Here is a 17742-nt window from a genome sequence, read left to right as displayed (position 1 = left end):
AAAATAAAATAAAAAAGAAAAATAAAGGAAAAAAGTTCTTAGAGTACACAATAGATCTGAAGACCCCCAGGTCAAGAAAAGTATTTTGAATCAGACTGACAATTAAGATGAAGAAAAACAAAACAACAACAGCAAAAAAACTATTAGATCCATGAAGACAGCCCATGAACTCAGGTTGAAACCAAAGACAATTGCAAATCCTTTTTTAGTTATGTTAAAAAACTAAGAAACAGCACTCAAGAATGTTTAGGTTCATAGGTTCATAGGTAGGTACTAGGCTATCTGCCCGAAGGCATTTATAAGCCTAACCAGAATGTGTTGGCTTTGGCCGCCCCTTAGATTAGTTCCCTGTGCCTCTGTCCAGCAGAGCCACTGAAGTGATCCCCGGGGTAAACTTTCTGTTTCCCATACACTCGTCAAGGTTTCTCTTGAAGAGCACTAGCGAGGAGCTCTGCCTAATGTAGATTGTAATCTTGTTCCAAAGCATGGGAAGTCTCTGGGACAGGAATCTATCCCTCCAGCACGTCCTATCTACTGTTGTGGTGAGGTTTAGATCCCTAGAGCGTGTGGTTCGAGGGGATAAGGTTTTCTTTAGGTTGAGCATGTCCATCAATTCTGGGTTGGACATGGCCTTGTATGTCAGGCAGAGATCACCTCTGAGCAGGCGGTATGCAACTGAGTACAGCTGGAGTTTCTTCAGTCGAGCTGCATAGGGCATCTGTGAGGCCAGTGATCCCCTTGGTGAGGTACTTCTGTGGTCGTTCCAGCTGTTGCAGGTGTCTTGTAAGGTACATCCCAAATGGTGTGTTGTACTCTATGATGAGTCTGATGAGTGATGAGTAGAGGGGCACAATGACCTCTTTTGATCTGGATGCAAACCCTTTTGTGATTAGGTGGGCCACATAGAAGAAATTTCTAACCACTTTGGCAATGTGATTATCAAAGGAGAGATTAATATCTACTTGGGTCCCCAGATTCCTTATTACATTTTCCATATTTAAGGGACGACCACCTATGATGTAGTTTGTAGGTACTTTGTTATTTCCAAAGGGAATAACTATGCACTTTTTGGCATTTAGCTTGAGGCCATGATTTTGACACCAGGTATCCATCTCAGGGAGACCCTTTTGGAGGATGTCTGTGTCAGCCGGTGAGTCAATTATAGCCCCTAGTTTGCAGTCGTCTGTGAACTTAGTCAGCCATAGTCCTACTGTGCTTGCCTGTACCTCTGAGAAGTATATGCCGAACAGGAGGGGTCCTAGGACTGAGCCCTGGGGAATGCCACTTGTAACCGGTTTAGAGTCAGACCTAGCTCCCGCAACTCTCACCATGTGGGTTCTGTCGGTGAGACAATTGGCAATCCATCTTGTGACATAGGGGTTTATGTTCAGGCTGGTGAGCTTGTCTATAATACCAGAATGGGGAATGGTGTTGAAGGCCTTTGCGAGGTCTAGGTAGGCTGTGTGTACCACCTTTCCCTCACCTATAACCTTGGTAACTGTCTCAAAAAAGTCCACCAGGTTTAGGAGGCATGATCTGCCCTTAACAAAGATGAAATGGGAAGGGTCCAGTGTTTGGAGGTTCCCAATGTCTCTGTTAATGAGTTCCATGATGATGCGCTCCATAGCTTTGCAGACCAAGCTAGTCAGGCTTATAGGGCGATAGTTCCCGGGGTCTGTTGTGGCTCCACCTTTGTGGAGCAGAATAACTGTTGCTATGCACCACTCTATGGGTACGTAGCCTGTGGAGAGGCTGAGTTTGAACAGTGTGTTTAGGTGAGGGGTTAGTTCATCTTTGAGCTCAGGTAGGACGCAGCCTGGGACACCGTCCGGTCCCATTGATGCTGTGTTTTTGGCTTTGGAGAGGGCTATTTTAACCTGAGTGTCTGTGATTTCAGGGGCTCTACATTCTTCTGGTATGGTTATGGGCCCTTTTGGGGGTGAGTGGGGGGTGAAGTTTGCACTGAACCTGTCTGCCAGGATGTTGGCAATATCGGTTGGTTCAGTGTATTTTGTGCCATTCTGCACTAACTCTGTGCAGATCTGAGCATTGCCACTTAGATTCTTGACATAGCTAAAGAATGCCTTGTGGTTATCTTTGGAGTCCTTGGCAAGTTTTCTTTCACAGCTCGCCTTGGACGATTTTATGAGGGATGGTAGTTTCTTGCTGATACTGATCAGGGATGTCTTCCCTTCTTGGGATTTTACTCTTTTCTGTACTAGTTTCCTCCTTCTATTGTATAGCTTGTTTATGGCAGGCGTCCACCAGACTGGTTTCCTTTTCTTGGAGGAGTGAGTCTTGGTTTTGCTTGGGATAGCATGATCCATGCATTCTTGTAGGTGCCCGTAAAATGCATTAGTAAAGGATTTTGCAGCTTGGACAGTGTTATCCTTTAGCATGGGGGCTTTGAAACTTTCCACCTCCGTCTTAAGTAACGTGAAGTTTGCTTTTGAAAAGTATTTCATGGTGGTTTCCTTGTCCAGGGGTGGGGGTGGCATGTGGATATCCAAAGTGATTTGTTTATGGTCAGACCTCATGTGGTGTAGAACTCATATTAAATGACAAACCCTAGTCAGACCCCATTGGCATTACCAATATAGTAATGAATTTAGTGCAAATTTCAGTCTTGAGATGAATTTTCAAAGCCCTATGATCTCTATATCTCTCAACCTCTCCAATCATCATTTAAAAAAATGTAATAAAAGTGCTGTCCAAGACTAAGAGCCCTTCCTCCATGGCACCAGGTAACATACTGGCTGTATGATAAATAATACTAAATGCACCCTGGTGGAACCTCTCCATATGCTATGCAATCTGAGCATAGCTGCAGGCTTAACTTTTGGAGATAAACATTCCATAAAGGTGACCTACTGACCCAGAAACTATACACTAAGCAGTCTTATGAATTTCATTTTTAAGGCTGTATAACACATTATAACAGACTTGATTAACATATACGTTAACAACCCCATCAGGCTAGATTCATAGCAATTTGGTTTTGTAAAAGGTAGATTCTAACTAATAAACTTAATAAAACTCTTTGGAAAGGTAACACAAACTTTTACAGCAGTCACACTGTATACACAGCCTACCTTAATTTGGGCAATGCATTTAACAACATCCTCCATTCTAGCATAATCAGTAAACTAAATGCATTACAAATAAACCCCTCTGTGGTAAAATGGGTAACAAATTGGCTAAAAAACAAAACTAATGTGGTGTTGGTCACCATAGAACATGAAATGATCAGTGGTGTCTTGCAAGACTTAGTGCTAGGACCACTTTTGCTTGGTATTTACTTCTCTGACCTACTCACTAAAAACAAATACCTATGTATAACCAGATTTATGGATTACTGCAAGCTAGGAGTCATTGTCAAATCTCCCCCAGCACAGAAGCCCTCCCGCAGGAACTTGTTTGAGGCCAGTAATCCTCTTTATGAGGTATTTCTGTGGCCTTCCCAGTTGTTGTAGATGTCTTGTGAGGTACATACCAAAAGGGGCGTTGTAATCTATAATGGGTCTAATGAGTGATGAGTAGAGGGGAACAATGACCTCTTTTTTTCTGGATGAGAAACCGTTTGTGATGAGGTGAGCCACGTAGAAGGATTTCCTGACCACTGTGGCGATGTGATTATCAAAGGAGAGACTACTGTCCACCTGTGTCCCAAGGTCTCTTATCACATTTTCAGCATTAAGTAGACTACCAGCTATGTGGTAGTTCATGGGTACAGAGCTTTTACCAAAGGGGATGACAATACACTTTTTGGCATTGAGCTTCAGGCCATGGCTTTGACACTAGATATCTGTCTCAGTGAGGCCCTTTTGTAGTATGTCCACATCGTTAGGAGTTTCGATTATGGCTCTTAGTTTGCAGTCATCTGCAAAATTTGTTAGCCAAAGACCTTCTGTGCTAGCCTGTACCTCAGAGAAGTAGATACCAAACAGGAGAGGACCCAGGACTGAACCCTGTGGTACTCCACTTGACACTGGTCTGAAGTCGGATTTGGAGTCTGCTACTTTCACAGTGTGGGTTCTGTCTGTGAGCCAGTTGGCAACCCATCTTGTGACATAGGTATTTATACCTAGTTTAGTGAGCTCATCTATAATTCCAGAGTGGGGGATGGTGTAGAAAGCCTTGGCGAGATCTAGATAAGCTGTGTAAACCACCTTACCCTCATCTATGGCTTTGGTGACTGCATCAAAGAAGTCAGTCAGGTTTAGGAGACATGATCTGCCTTTTACAAATCCAAACTGGGTAGGGTCCAGAGTTTGGAGATTACCAATGTCTTAGTTTATGAGTTTCATGATGATACGTTCCATGGCCTTGCAGACCGGGCTCGTCAGGCTAATGGGGCGGTAGTTCCCGGGGTCCATCATGGCTTCCCCTTTGTGGAGTGGGATAACCATCGTGGTGCGCCATTCAATGGGCATAAAGCCTGAGGTGAGACTATGATCGAACATGGTACTTAGGTAGGGTGCCAGTTCATTCTGTAGTTCATGTAGAACGCAGCCTGGGATATTGTCAGGTCCCAGGGATGCTGTGTTCTTGGCTTTGGAGAGTGTGTTTTTTACCTGTGCAGCCGTGATTACAGGAACTTTTCATTCTTCCGGTATAGAGATGGGCCCTCTAGGGGGTGAGGGGGGGTAAAGTTAGCACTGAACCTATCTGCCAGGATGTTGGCAATATCAGTTGGTTCTGTATATTTAGTGCCATTGTGCTGTAACTCAGAGCAGATCTGAGTGTTGCCATTGAGATTCTTGACATAGCTATAGAATGCTTTGTGATTGTCTTTAGAGTTAGTGGCAATTTTGTTTTCGTAACTAGCTTTGGAGGATTTTATGAGGGGATCTCAGCTTCTTACTGAGGTTGACCAGGGAGTTCCTCCAGTCATGGGATTTTACTCTTTTTTGCAACAGTTTCTTTCTTCTGTTGTAGAGTTTGTTTATGGCAGAGGACCACCAGATTGGCTTCCTTTTTTTTGGAGAATAGCATCTTGATTCTATTAGGGATAGCATGATCCATGCACTCGTGTATGTGCTTATAAAGTGCATTTGTGTAGGATTCAGCAGTCGTACCTCTATTGTCCATCTGCATGGGTGTCATGAAGTTTGCCACTTCTATCTTAAGAAGTGTGAAGTTGGCTTTGGAGAAGTTTTTTACGGTGGTTTCCCTATTTGGGGGTGGGGGCGGGATGTGGATGTCTAGGGTGATTAGCTTGTGGTCGGATCTGACCAACGAGGAATTGACCTCTGGTATGGAACACCGGTTGCCCATGTTGGTAATGACCAGGTCTAGGATATTGCTGCCCCTGGTGGGGGTGTGAATAAGTTGATCCAAGGCATTGGAATTTATGAATTCCAGAAAATGTTGAGCAAAAGAGTTGGTACATAGGTTCATAGGTTCATACTAGGCTATCTGCCCTGGGGCAATTATAAGCCTAGCCCGATTCTGTATGGCTTATGCCACCCCTTGATTTGAGTATACTGTGCCCTTTTTAAGGTTTAGTTTACTGTGCCTCTGTCTAATAGTGACACGGGAGTAATCCCTGGGACAAACCTACGATCGCCCATCCACTTATCAAGATTCTTCTTGAAGAGATTCAGTGAGGTGCTCTGCCTCACATGAACTGGAATTCTATTCCAGAGCGAAGGGAGCCTCTGGGTTATGAACTTGTCCCTCCAGCAAGTTCTATTTATTTCTGTACTGAGGTTCAAGTTCCTCGAGCGTGTGGCTCTAAGGGATTTAGATTTTCTGAGGTGGAGCATGTCCATTAATTCTGGATTTGACATAGCTTTGTATGTCAGGCATAGATCGCCTCGAAGTAGGCGGTATGCAACTGAGTAGAGCTGGAGTTTTTTTAACCGAGCAGCATATGGCATCTGTTTGAGACCCTTGATCCTCTTGGTGAGATACTTTTGGGGTCTTTCTAATTGCTGCAGGTGTCGGGTAAGGTACATCCCAAAAGGGGCATTGTATTCTATGATGGGCCTGATGAGGGATGAATAAAGGGGCACGATTACCTCTTTTGATCTAGATGTGAAACCCTTCGTGATGAGGTGGGCTATGTAGAAGGTCTTTCTAACCACTTTGGCAATGTGGTTTTCAAAGGAGAGATTGCTATCAACTTGGGTCCCCAGGTCCCTAATAACTTTCTCTGTACTTAATGGGTTTCCGCCTATGTGGTAATTTGTGGGCACATTGTTTTTGCCAAAGGGTATGACTATACATTTTTTGGCATTTAGCTTTAAACCATGGCACTGGCACCAGTTATCTGTCTCTGTGAGACCTTTTTGAAGGATGTTTGTGTCAGCTGGAGAGTTGATTATGGCACCCAGTTTGCAGTCGTCTGCGAACTTGGTGAGCCATAGTCCTCCCACGTTTGCCTGTACCTCGGAAAAGTATATACCAAACAAGAGTGGTCCCAGGACAGAACCCTGTGGGACACCACTTGTGACCGGTTTCGAGTCTGACATGGCTCCAGCAACTCTCACTCTGTGAGTTCTGTCTTTGAGCCAGTTTGCGACCCATCTTGTGACATAGGGGTTTATATTTAAGCTGGATAGCTTGTCTATGATGCCTGAGTGGGGTATTGTGTCAAATGCCTTTGCAAGGTCCAGATAGGCTGTGTGGACTACCTTCCCTTCATCTATGGCTTTGGTGACTGTTTCAAAGAAGTCAACCAGGTTCAAAAGGCAGGATCTGCCCTTGACAAAGCCGAACTGGGTAGGATCTAGTGTCTGTAGGTCCCCAATGTCTTTGTTTATGAGCTCCATGATGATCCTCTCCATAGCCTTGCAGACTAAGCTAGTCAGGCTTATGGGGCGATAGTTTCCAGGGTCCGTAGAGTCTCCACCTTTGTGGATTGGGACCACTGTTGCTGTACACCATTCTGTGGGCACATATCCTGTAGTGAGGCTGAGATTGTATAGCTGTTTTATTTGAGGGATTAGTTCCTCTTGTAGTTCATGTAGGACGCAACCTGAGACACCATCTGGTCCCATGGAAGCAGTGTTTTTTGCTTTGGAGAGGGCAGCCTTCACCTGAGCATCTGAGATGTTTGGGAGGCATCCCTCTGCCGGGATAGATACTTGCTCTTTTGGGGGGGGGGTGGAGAAGTTTGCACTGAACCTGTCTGCCAGGATATTGGCAATGTCTGTGGCTTCAGTGTATTTTTTGTCATTTAGAATCAACTCAGAACAAGTCTGGGAGTTGCATCCCAGGTTTCTAACATAACTGAAAAAAGCCTTATGATTGTCTTTGGTGTCCTGTGCAATTTTTCTCTCGAAGCTGGCCTTGGAGGATTTTATGAGGGATCGTAATTTTTGCTAGTACTGATCAGAGATGCCTTCCCTATTAGGGATTTTGCTCTATCATGTAGTAGCTTCCTCCTTCTGTTGTACAGTTTATTTATGGCAGGGGTCCACCAGACTGGACGCCTGCCTTTGGATGATTGGGTCTTGGTTTTGTTTGGGATAGCATGATACATGCATTCCTGGAGATGTCTGTAGAATGCATTTATATAGGATTCTGCAGTTTGGGCTGTAGTTTCCACTGGCCCTGGGGCCTTGAAGGATTCCACTTCAGTTTTGAGAAGTGAGAAGTTCGCTTTTGAGAAGTTTTTCACTGTGGTTTTCTGGGCTGGGGTGGGGTCGGGATGTGGACATCCAGTGAAATTAATTTATGGTCTGATCTTACCAATGAGGGATATACTTCTGGTGTGGAGCATAGAGTCCCCATGTTGGTAATGATCAGGTCTAGTATGTTGTCCCCTCTTGTGGGAGTGGTGACTAGTTGTTCCATAGCATTTGAGTTTATAATTTCCAGGAATCTTTGGGCTAAGGTGCTGGGGCTTGAGTAGTGCTCCCAGTCAATGTTTGGGTAGTTGAAGTCGCCCAATATAATGAGTAGTTTTCCCATTTAATGGTGGGGTAGTTGAAATCGCCCATTATTAGGGTGTAGGGTTGTAGCCTAATACCTTCCTGTGTATCAAGAAATGAGGAGTGGGAATCCTGGGGCATGGTGGAGGGTCTGTAGGAAGCTACAATATGGATTGCGGTTTTGCCCAGAGTTAGTTGCACTTGGATAATCTCAGATGCATTATGTTGTGCAACTAGCCTGGATGTGTGGCTATCCTTAATGAATATGGGCATGCCTCCACCTTTAGTGCTTCATTCCGGGTTAGGTGGCCGAAAGGTGTGGTATGAATTGAAGGCTGGTAGTGCAGGGGTGCTCTCTGGAGCCTTGAACCAGGTCTCTGTCACTGCACAGATGTAGATGTTCTCCATTTTAAGGAGTGCCTCGAGTGAGTGTATTTTGAGGTTTAGACTTCTAGCATTGAGTAGCATTACCCTCAGATTTTGCTTGCTTGTACCTGTTACAGTAGTGAATTTGTCATTTGAACTTTGCCTAAAAAAAGCACTATAGGGGTGGAAAGAGCCTTAGCCAGTATCCGGAATTCCAAGGGTGACAGGTGCAGGCCATTTCTGGCAAAGCATCGTGGCTTGTCGATCATGTCATTCCAGGCAGACAAATACTGGATCCCCTTAGAATGGCACCAGAAGCTTAGCCAATTGTTGAAGTCAATCATTTTGTCCTTGTACTGTGGTATCATTCTGGGTGATGGCAGGATGCTACTCAGGGCTAGGGTCATACCTGCCTGGGCTACAAGATTGGTGAGCTCCTCCATGTCTCTTTTCATGTAGTCCAGGGAGGTAATTCTCAGGTCATTCACACCAACATGGACAATGACAGTGTCATATTTGTACTTGTTGCGGAGTGACCTGAGTGCGTGCATTATGTGGTGGCAGCTGACAGTAACTTTCTCCTTGTTTAGCCTGGTGAGTGGAATATCAGTGTGCCTGACTATAGAGTCACCTATGACTAGAGTGTTGGGTACGTTGTTATGCCTTATGGGCTGTAGTTGAGTGGCACACTGAGTTTGTGGGCTATGTGTCATTTGGGTTGTGTTGGTATATGAGATATCTTGACCTGGCGATGGCAGTTAATACCATTCTCCATGTTGGTATCATACTGAAGCTAAATGTTTAAAAAAAATGACTCAAACGTGGTAAGATAGATCTCTAACTGGCTGAAAGAAAGAACCCACATAGTGTGAGTTACAGGTGCCCCAGGGAACATATGAAAGTGCTCATCAGTGTTACTCAACACTCCATACTTCAACCTCTCCTTTTCAGCTTTTATTTCTGAGCTCTCCAAGGAAAGAGCCAAGACCTCTGGTTAACAAAGTGACTGTAAATTGGGCGTTGTTGTTAAGTCACAATCTGATACCCAAACTCTCCAGAATGAACTCCACCACTAAACTCTAGCTGTACTACAAATGCGTTAAAACTAAATGTTAGAAAAAGTCATGGTATCACTTTTGGTAGACACCTCTCACCTCATTATATTTTATAGACAACTTATTACTACAAAACAATAATGTAATCAAGTACCTTGGAATTTGTTTTGATAACTTCCTCTTTTCTGACCATAATGTGCCAGTGGTTGTCAGGAAGTACTTTTCTATTGGCAATTATCTGTAATAAATAAATAAATAATACTGTAAATAACTAATTATCAGTCCCTTATATGCAACACTAATCAGACCAGTTATTAAGTACAATGCCCCTATTGGGATGTATGTCACTAAGAATACAAAGGTTACAGACCTGTAACAAACCTATGCCCTATAACAAAACTCTTTGAAAAAAAACTTTTATGTAAACATCTCTGCGATCACATAAACAAATATGGACTTCTTTGTGACAAACAACATGGTTTTTGAAATTCTTTCAGTATCATGACACCATTATATACAGGCATTAACACCATTTGTATCAATATGATTGATTGAAAACTAACGGGGGGTAGTCTATTCATTGATATGATAACAGCATCTGAATCAGTAAATCACAGTCTGATCCTTTACAACACCATCATCATCAACAGCTTTTTTGCCATTTTCTACTTGATATCTCTTTGCTGGATGCCCTTTTTCCTCTGCCTTCTTCATATCAGTTCCAAATCCTCTTCACCAAATTGCTGTCTCATTTTCTGGATCAGTAATCTGCTCTCTTTGACATCTTTGCAATTGGAACTAGCCTGTAATGCCACATTATCTGCATACAGCAACTTTGTCAATCTGTCCTCTCTAGCCTGTTTGCTAATGTAGTCCATCTCCAGTATGAACAGCACTGGGCTCAGAGCTGAACCCTGATGTGCACCCACTCCCACTGGGGACCCCTCTGTTTGACTGAACACTGTTTGTACTTCAGTCATTGGGTCCTTGTTCATAGCCTGCACTAATTTTAGCAATATTTCTGGAACTTTGAACCACTGCAGGACTGCCCAAATCAGCATTCTTTGGACCTTGCCATATGCTTTCCCCAAGTCTAGGAATGCCCAGTTGGACACTTTCTTCATCTCTAGCTTCTTCTCAGCTATCGGTCTGACTGCAAACATTGAGTTGGTTGTGCTGCTTCTTTAAACTGAATCCAAACCGGTCATCTCCCGTATTATTTTCTACTACTGTGTGTCCAAACCGGTCATCTCCAATATTATTTTCTACTACTGTGTGTCCAAACCGGTCATCTCCAATATTATTTTCTACTACTGTGTGTCCAAACCGGTCATCTCCAATATTATTTTCTACTACTGTGTGTCCAAACCGGTCATCTCCCATATTATTTTCTGCTACTGTGTGTATTAATTTATCAACCATCTAGTCCTGAACTTTCTTGCAGTGTGACAACAGTTTGATACCTCCGTACTGCCCACAGGCGTGGATGTTCCCTTTGTTCTTGTACATTGGGATTAGTGTGCTTATTTTCGTCATGTGGGATATGCCTTTCTCTGTCTACTGCTAGGAATACCCTCTGGAGCCTTTCCCATCTAACTCACTTAACACCTTGATTACAGCCGACTGAGCTTGCAGCTTTCCCTGACTTCATTTTCCTTAGTGGTTACTTCTTTTAGGGCAGGCTGCTCCTCTTCCATCATCGTTGGCTACATCTGGGACAGTACAGCTTCTGTGGGGTTTTCTTCATTCAGAAGTTGCTGGAAGTACTCCTCCCATTTGGCTGTGATGTCCTGTGGACTGCTGAGTAGGATATTGCTACCATCCCTTATGAAGGGTGTCTGACTATCTTCTTTACCTTTTTGTCTTGCTTTACAACCTGATATAGTTTCTTTGTCCCATCAAATACTCACATACACATACACAGACCAGAGATTTATAAAGCCAAATGGACAAAATGCTGAATGGCATTACACCAAACAGAAAATACAGAAAACAGAAAAGTCGATGAGATTACAGTCCAGCAAGGTCATAGTATTTGCCCTTTCCTTGCTGTGGTGTGATCTGGTAGTTGGTATACATAATTAGCAGGGTGCTAGGGGGATGCAGTGGGGGCTTTCCTGCTGCACAGAATGTTTGCCAAGTTTTTCAGCTTTTGGAGTTTTGGAGTTTTCTATTCAGAGTAATGCCATTTGATGTTTCAGACATTCAGCTTTATAAAGTTATTCCACACGCGCGCGCGCGCACACACACACACACACACACACACACACACACACGCACGCACACATGCACACACACACACACACACACACACACACACATGCACACACACCTTCAAAGATTTTGGTGATCATGATTTGCTTATTACAGGCATTCTGTGAAGCAGTTTTACCTCTAAAAATAAAAATACATAAAATAAAAATAAGAAATAAGCTGCAGTGTTTCTGTAGCTGCCAACATGCATGTTTTTGCTTTTGCCATTTAACAATTCTTCACTTTTGTTTGTTTTCATTTCCATAGCGTGTTGGTTATGTTATAATTGTGTAGTGATACACTTAATTAACACGACTGATATAGACACCTGTTACCTGCACCCACTTGTTTAATTCATGTGATCTTGCTTCTGTTCCTTAAAAATAAGGAAAAAAAGAAAGGTGATTGGTGACTGGATGTGTATGAAGGTGACTGAGGAGTGTTTTAGTAAATACTGCACATCTTTCTGCAGGAATAATAATATTAATTTAAATGAATGTAACACATCTGGGCATACCGAGAGATAAATTAGATTTGGTAACCGCAGAGACAGCACCTTATTGAGAATTACTAGAACTGCAATGATCTGCAAAGTCCAGGTCCGATGATTAATGTGTTTTATCCCCTTTTTCATTCACAGTCCTAGCCTACAGTCCTCTGTGCATATCAGAGCAAAAGTGCGACACCATATACAAAGGGTTTGCAGAATGCCTTGTGAAGTTGGGAGAGAGCATGGCTCAGAGCGTTCAGACTGAAACAGAAGAAACACATGAACTAGACACTGTCTGCAAGTGAGTCTTTACCACACACTATCTTAATGATGGCTATAAACTGAAACCATTTCTGAAAACACTCAGTGCTTCAAACAACCAAACAAAGCAAAGACAATAATTTCTATATCTGAGTTCTCTCATTATTTTAATAAGTTCTTACATTGCTATTCTTTATCCAGGTTAATTTTTATCCTAGAAATATGTTTCCTCTCTAGCATGCCATTTAAAGGGTGTTTTTGTTTGGTTGTGTTAGCAGGGCTTAAAATGGCAATAATTTGGAGACAAAGCTTAACTCCAAACTTGTAGGAAGTAGAGTTTTCTTCCTTAGGACATAAATATATCCCACACATACCTCTCAACCTCTTAGAACAAGATATCTGGACAAAGCCATAAATAAATGTGGGACAAAGGCCCAAAAATAGGGACAGTTTTTAAATGTTGCTCTTACAAGCACAACATTAGAAAGTTGATAGGGTAGCAGGTTTCGCATTAGCATGAGTTTTCTGAAGAGTATGAAGCCTGAAACTCAAATGTTTGTCGTTATTTTCTAACTTCAGTCTTTAATGATTTGCCACTAATTTGCCAGAAAATTACAATTTTATGAAAAATGGATAAAAAATATCAGACAAAAATCTGGACATTCTGTAAAAATCTGTACAGTTGAGAGGTATGATCCCACAGTATTAAGTGAAGAAGCCTGCAGAAGAAGGTGGCCCTGAGTTCCAATGCAACAATAGATGCAGTGAGAGAAACTGTAGTCTGCATATGTTATTCAAGGAAGAAAACAAAAGGGGGGTGTAAGTTTGTTGGCAGGTGTCAGTACAAGAAATCTTGGTCTTCACTGATTTTAATTTACAAAGGTATGTGTGTGGTAAATGAAAAAGAATCCAGCAGAGCACTGGAGCAAATAGCAAGTGCTCCGACATCCTTTAGAGTGGCACCATTTAGTCAACAAAGACAGGTGATCAACAGGTGTGTGAGATTGACAATGTCCAAGTAGGGGAATATTTCCTTTACTCTGGGATTTATGTGATCTTGGAGTTTGTATATATAGTTAGCAGTGTTGTGAGTGGTGCAGGGGCGCTTGTCCACCTGCAAAAACAGTTGCTGTTCTTTTAGTGTGCTCCAGGGTAATCCCTGGAGCATGTGCAGAGCATGTCGATTTTGGTGATTTTGGCATTATGACATAGATCTACAGGGTGTCAGGGCACTTGCCTTTTAGTGTGCTCCAGGGTAATCCCTGGAGCATGTGCAGAGCATGTCTATTTTGGTGATTTTGGCATTATGACATAGATCTACATGGTGTCAGGGCACTTGCCTTTTGATACAGTAAGCTACAGTGTAGCAGAATGTTAGGTTAGACCCTGTTAAAGATCATCATTCTGCAGGTTTGAGTTTGAGTTTGTCTCCACTTGTATATTGTACTTTTAGTAAGTCACTCAGAAGAAAGGCAGTTATGTCTATAGGACTTTCCTTTTTATTAAAGAAATTAATAAATTGTGTACCAGCTATGCTAGGTTGGAATATCCTGCAGGCAAGCATTGTAAAGTGTATTAAGATTGTCAAAAGAAACACCAAAGGAGGTGTTGTATTGTATAAGGATAGAAATGAACCTCACATATATTTATCATATGGTGAACAATGGCAGTCTCCATAGCTGATGTTCCTGATATGTGACTGTTTCTGGTCTAGAAGGCTGTAAGCTGCACATTTCTTTCTTTCTGGGGTCCTTTATCATTGTGAATAAGGGGTTTCTGACTATATCGTCAGTGAACTCTGATGATCTAATTCCTTCTGTAGCTGGAAAGGCAGAGATATAGGTGATCATTCTCACTATGTGAAGTTATCTGTAGCCTGGAGTGTTGTTGAGTTTGTGTTTATTGCATTGATGACCTAAGTATACAAATGGCTTTGCTATACTGTTTTATCATTTACCTCACTGCCCCTGATATCAGCCTCCCCAAACATTTTGCATCTGCCTCCACCTGCACATTCCATGAAGCACTACGCTGCAAGTTTCTGGTTTCTTTGATCTTTTTCTCTACCGATCCATACATGATTACTCGGTTATGATGGCTACCAGTGGTCACCTTGCTCTCCATCATCACAATGCATGTCAATCATTCTTATATCCCAACACAGAGAGCCTGCTCATGCAGCAGTTAATGCAGTGCTGTTCACAGATCTGTCACCCCTCAACTCTACTTTGAGGAACAAAAAAGAAAATAAGGTTTATTTCCACTGATGTTGCACTCAAGGCAGGTCTGTTCCCGGTTCTTTCCAACATGCTACCCTCAACTTTAAGTTAACTAATGGTCTTGTGGAGAGGTTAAACCTTACAGTAAAGACCATGCTACAGGCATTTTCAGACCAGCTTGGGAGAATGGAACAAATACTTGCCCCACTATTATTTGCATACACAGAGGTACCCCAGGAATCCACAGGTTTCCCCCCCTTTGAGTTGCTGTGTGGGAAAAGAGTAAGGGGTCCTTTAGATTTGATTTGTGATGAGTGGGAATGTGAGTGTGAATCTCACAAGGAGTCTGTTGTGGCATATGTACTAAACTTCAGGATAAGGCTAAGGGAGCTCCTGGGCTTGAACCAGGAGAACCTGACAGGAGCCCAACAGCAGAAAAATATCTGGTATAACAGGAATGCTCAAGCCTAAGATTATGCTGTGGGACAGCAGGTTATGGTGCTCATTTATGTCAGACACAATAAATTGTAGGCAGCGTGGGAGGGACCCTTCAAAATGGTAAGGAAGGCTAGTGATGTTAATTATATGGTAAACCTGCTAGGCAGGAGACAGGGGCACAAATTGTACCATGTTAACATGATGAAGCCTCAGCATGTGAGAGAGGTCCTGGGCAGACTGCAAAGGGCAGGGTTGACCATTAAGCACAGTAAGTGTCAGGTAGGTATGCCAGATAGAGTGGGGAGTGGTAAGATTAGGTTAGAACCTGCTAAAGTGGAAGCTATTCAGGCTTGGCCTGCCCATGTTAACAGAAAGCAGGTGAGAGCATTCTTGGGGACAGCTGGGTACTATAGAAAGTTTGTTCCCAATTATAGTACAATAGCTGCTCCCCTCACAGACCTGACAAGGAAAAACAGGCCAGATAAGGTAGTACAGACCCCAGCATGCGAGCAGGCATTCCAAAAGCTTAAAGGGGCTTTGGGAGGACCCCCTGTGTTAGTCAGTCCAGATTACAGCAAAGAATTTGTTGTGCAGGTAGATGCTTCAAACCATGGGTTGAGGGCTGTACTCAGCCAGATTTCCTCAGAGGGAGAACAGCACCCAGTTGTAATTCTCAGCCATAGACTCTAACCCAGGGAGGAATGTTATGCAGCTGTAGAAAAAGAATGCCTAGCCATAGTATGGGCACTAAAGGAACTTCTGTCTTATCTGTATGGAAGGAAATTCACTGTGGTTACAGACCACAATCCTTTAACATGGCTACTTAGACTCAGCCAAAAAAATGACAAGTTATTAGGGTGGAGCCTAGGGTTGCAGGCATATGACATGATAGCACAGCATCATTGTGGGGTCAGTGATACAAATGCAGATGGAGTCTCAAGACAGGGTATAGGTTAATCTGTTCCCAGACAGGCTCATTTCTCTCAAGCAATGTTTTTTCCAGGGTCAATTGAAAAACTAGCTTGAGACTTCAAAGGGGGGGGGGGGACATATGATGATGTGAGGTATGGCCATCTGTGCCAGGGAGAATAGGGCTGTACATCTATGACGTGCCAGTGTGGTTGGCTGGAGATTTGTAAATAATTTTGTGTCACACTGACTTGTACAGATGCTTGTGTTAAAAATGTATCAACAGTGTTATTATAACTGATTAAATGTTTATGTTAAACAAAGACTTATGGAAGGGAAAGACTAGACATTTTTGAAATTGTTCTATAGCTTTCAGATACTGCAACAGATATTAGCAAAGCTCTGAGTGTGTATTGTATCAGAGTCAGGTGATCAAATGTGATGTCATTCCATAACCAGCACTGAGAGGATGGAACTCTCACAGCAGTTGTTTTGTTTTCTTTGGAACTTGATATAAAAGATCTGTGACAATTACCACAGTCAACTAGCTGAGTTCAGTTTTATTTAGAAGCTCATCACCTTGCCTTGTGGAAGTAAACATCTTAGCATCTAATCTTGCCTTGCAGTATTAATTAAGTTAGCTAGGAAACAGTTATTCTTTAGACAGTCAAGAAATACAGTGAGTTTAGTTACATATTGTTTTTCTTCATCTGTTTGAATCTGTCCAACTGTATTATTTTTATTTCTCTTGTGATTGAAACTCTGGTGTTTACTGTACTTAGATATTTAGTATTCTCATGTTTTTTATTTTATTATTTATTATTAAATATTTTATACCTCTCATTGTAGCTGGTCTTTTAGAGAATACGTTTAACATCTTGAGAGTACTTGTACTTATTTTAGTGATGCCATGGCCACTCCAAAAAGCCTTGCTGCTTTAGTTCCACTCTACTATTTAGATTACTATTGATTTTACTTGGTATAATTGGATACCCTTGTAAGAGCCTGAGAGTGGATGACTGGTGGCAGCATGGTTACCTTATAGTCTGGGCAGAAGGGGGTACAGCTAGTAAATCTGTACAAGCCTTTCCCCAGGAGTGTGTGTGTGAAAATCAAATACTCAGGTGTGTGTGTGCCAGCTACTTGGAACTGGGACACAGTGCTCCAAAGTGATTCTTCTTTGGGATCTGGAGAGACAGAAAGTCCAATCCCAGGTCTGGAGCATGTTTCCTGTGTGTTCTTGGGAAATTGTGCTTGATGCAGAGAGCTGCATCTGAAAATACTGTGTAAATTCATTCCTGTTTTTAGTGACTGTCTCTCACTGAAGTGAGTTATGAGGATTGAGGGTCCTTGATTAATGGCCCAGGGTAGAAAGGCTCTCACAGTACTAAAAAGCAAATATTCAGAATAATACTAAACATAACTACAAAAAATCAAAAATAAAGACAAACCCAGCGGAGTTAATGCTCAGCGGAAAGGCAAAAATACAGAAATAAAAAATAAATCCAATTACCGCTGAGCAAAGCAATGAAGGGTACCAAGGGGTACAATCTCAAAAAACCTTCCAAGTTCAATTGCTGATGAAAGCTTTTTAGCAGAAACTTTTCCGTTACTTTACCCGCCTTGGTCTGTTACGTAACAGACCAAGGCGGGTAAAGTAACGGAAAAGGAAATGTGGAGTAGTTTCAGTTTTAACGTTCCTTATAGAAAGTTGCCTGGAGAAGAAACCGTTATTTTTCACAAATTTTTTTATTCGAATGAAAGAGTTAATTAAAGTTTCTGCAAAAAAGCTTTCATCAGCAATTGAACTTGGAAGGTTTTTTGAGATTGTACCCCTTGGTACCCTTCATTGCTTTGCTCAGCGGTAATTG

The 17742-nt window shown here is 42.4% G+C and overlaps 1 protein-coding gene across 1 annotated transcript in view; it reads left to right on the top strand.

Annotated features, from left to right (window-relative positions):
- The window catches only part of NRN1L (neuritin 1 like), a 760092-nt gene that overhangs the window by 723562 nt on the left and 18788 nt on the right, over positions 1-17742 (top strand). The window contains exon 2 of the mRNA XM_044082054.1: positions 12195-12345. Within this exon, the coding sequence (XP_043937989.1) occupies positions 12195-12345 (151 nt within the window). The remainder of the gene's footprint in view (positions 1-12194; positions 12346-17742) is intronic.

This window comes from Protopterus annectens, chromosome 8.part1, assembly GCF_019279795.1.
Source record: "Protopterus annectens isolate FY-2018-M chromosome 8.part1, PAN1.0, whole genome shotgun sequence".
Lineage (NCBI taxonomy): Eukaryota > Metazoa > Chordata > Ceratodontiformes > Protopteridae > Protopterus > Protopterus annectens.
This window is presented reverse-complemented; position numbering and strand designations above follow the sequence as displayed.